The 2566-nt window shown below is 45.1% G+C and overlaps 1 protein-coding gene across 1 annotated transcript; it reads right to left on the reverse strand.

The window, feature by feature from the left end:
• Positions 1–1120: 1120 nt before the first annotated feature.
• On the reverse strand, positions 1121–2068 carry LOC101534678 (olfactory receptor 6C4-like). The gene is given in 1 exon segment (XM_058671944.1): positions 1121–2068. A coding segment is annotated over 1 exon segment (948 nt).
• Between the last annotated feature and the right edge of the window lie 498 nt (positions 2069–2566).

Raw genomic sequence — 2566 nt, forward strand, 5'->3', positions numbered from 1 at the left:
ATGTGGTTTCATCGTATGGAGAACTATAATCTCAGATATTATTTTACATGTGTATATACCATAGGTAGTTAGAAATAGTTGCTTTGACTAGATCATAGAAAGAACAACAGTCATATATGAATACGAGTGTGTGTTCTTCAAAATTCACTATCATGGCCATGTTCATCCATTTGTGAATCAATTTGATATTCTTAATACTTGGGAATTTTGTTCTCTGTTACCTTACAGTTAGCACAAATGAATGCATGAAACCACTGCTCCAAGCTTTGTGATGCCATATGTACCAAATTAATATACTTGAGGATTGGCCGGAGCTGGGTTGATCTGAAGCCAGGAGCCTGGAACCTCTTCTGGGTCTCCCATGCAAGTGTAGGGACCCAAGGCTGTGGACCATCCTCCACTGCTTTCCCAAGCCACAAGTAGGGAGCTGGATGGGAAGCAGGGCTGCTGGGATTAGAAATGGCACAAATATGGGATCCTGGCATGTGCAAGATGAGGACTTTAGCCGCTAGGCTATCACGCTGGGTTCCATTAATTTTTTTTTTTTAAATCTGGAGCTGATGTGACTTAGCAGAAAAAGCTGACACTTGCAATGCCAGTCACCAGTTTGAGTCCTGCTCTCCCCCTTGTAAGCACCTCGTGATAATGGCCTGAGAAAAGCATCAGTAGAAAGTATTCAAGTGCACGAGCCCCTGTAATCCATGTGGGAGACATGGAAGATGATCCAATCTGATGCTGGCCTGGTCAAGGCAAGATATTACAGCCACCTGGGGGCGGGGGCGGTGTTGGTGAATCAGCAGAAAGAGGTTCTCTCTCTGTCTCTCTTGCTCTCTATGTATAGCTATTTCAAATAAATGAATACATTTTTAAAAACAGTTTTGTATCTCAGTGATTTAAAATAATGAAGATATCAGATAATACATTTGTCTAAATACAAGGCAGACTGCTAAAGCATTGACAATAAATTGCGACTTCAGTTAGCTCCCATTCTAACATAAATCATCAGAAAATGAACAAACTACTTCATTCATAAATTCACATGTAGGTAAAAGATACTGTATATTGAGCAGGACTGGATTCCATCAGACAAAGGAGCACCCTCTACTGAGAAGCGGGGAGTCTACTTCACCCTGCACAGAGCATCCCTCAGAGCCTGGTGCACCTGCTTGTTGCGCAGGGTGTAGATGACAGGGTTCAGCACAGGGGTCACCACTGTGTTCACCAGAGCAGCCTTTCTGTTGAAGTCCACCCTGCTCGTCTGCTTTGGTTTGATGTATATAAAAAAGCAGCTGCCATACATGAGAGAGAGGACAATGAGATGAGATGAGCAGGTGGAGAAAGCTTTCTTTCGCTCCTTGGCTGATGGCAGCCTCACTATTGTGACTGCAATGTTGCTGTATGCAATGATGGTTAAAAGGAAGGATGTAAAAAGAACTAAAAAAGCAAGATTGAAGAACAACGTCTCAATAGACATGGTTTCCGAGCAAGAGAGCTTAGCCAAGGGCCCAAAATCACAGAAGAAGTGGGGGATGACATTGGGGCCACAGAAGGACAACTGGGATAGCGTCACTACTGGAACCAGCATGAAGAGGAATCCCAAAGCTAGGCAGGCAGTGACCAGGAGGAAACACACCTTGGGGCTCATGATGCTGGAGTAACGCAGAGGTTTGCAAATGGCCAGGTACCGATCCAGAGACAGCACACCCATAATAAAGAAAGCAGCTGACCCAAGGCAAAGGAAAAGAAAAGCTTGTGTGAAGCAGGCAGCAAAGGAAATTGTTTGCTTCCCTGACAGGAAGATGGTCAGCAGTTTGGGAATAACAGAGGTTATACAGCAGGTTTCCACAAAGGAGAAACTGCTGAGGAAGAAGTACATGGGTGTCTGAAGGCGGTGGTCAGCCCAGGTGACGGTGATGATGAGCGTGTTTCCCATGAGGGAGGCCAGGTATGCCAGCAGGTGCACCAGGAACAAGATGTTCCCCAGGTGCTGGACCGCAGGGAACCCCTCCAGGATGAACTCTTGCACCATGGTCCTGTTTCTTGTATCCCACATTGTCAGCTATTCCATTTCCTCATGAGCTCTCATTGAGCTATTGAAGCCTGGAAAATTCATTGATCAGATAATAGTTTGTGTAAATAGGCTGTTTTAATGTTTTAACTGTGCCTACTTTATTTATTAGGTTTTTAAAAATATTTATCATTATGATTATTATTATTATTTATTGGAAAGAGAGGAGCAGAGACAGAGGAAGATCTTCCATCCGTTGATTCACTCCCCAAGTGGCCGCTGTGGCCAGATCTGAGCCAATCTGAAGCCAGGAGCCAGTAGCTTCTTCCAGTTCTCACATGCAGGTGCAGGGACCCAAGACTTTGGGCCGTCCTTGACTGCTTTCCCAGGCCACAAGCAAGGAGCCAGATGGGAAACGGGGCCGTATGTGAAAGAAGCATCTCCTGCAAGGCGAGGACTATAGACACTAGGCTATCATGCAGGGTCCTTATTTGTTAATTTATACCCACTAATACACCACCTCCCAAAGTGCCCACAATGGCAGAAACTGGCCCATTC

Source organism: Ochotona princeps, chromosome 13 (genome assembly GCF_030435755.1).
Source record: "Ochotona princeps isolate mOchPri1 chromosome 13, mOchPri1.hap1, whole genome shotgun sequence".
Classification (NCBI taxonomy): domain Eukaryota; kingdom Metazoa; phylum Chordata; class Mammalia; order Lagomorpha; family Ochotonidae; genus Ochotona; species Ochotona princeps.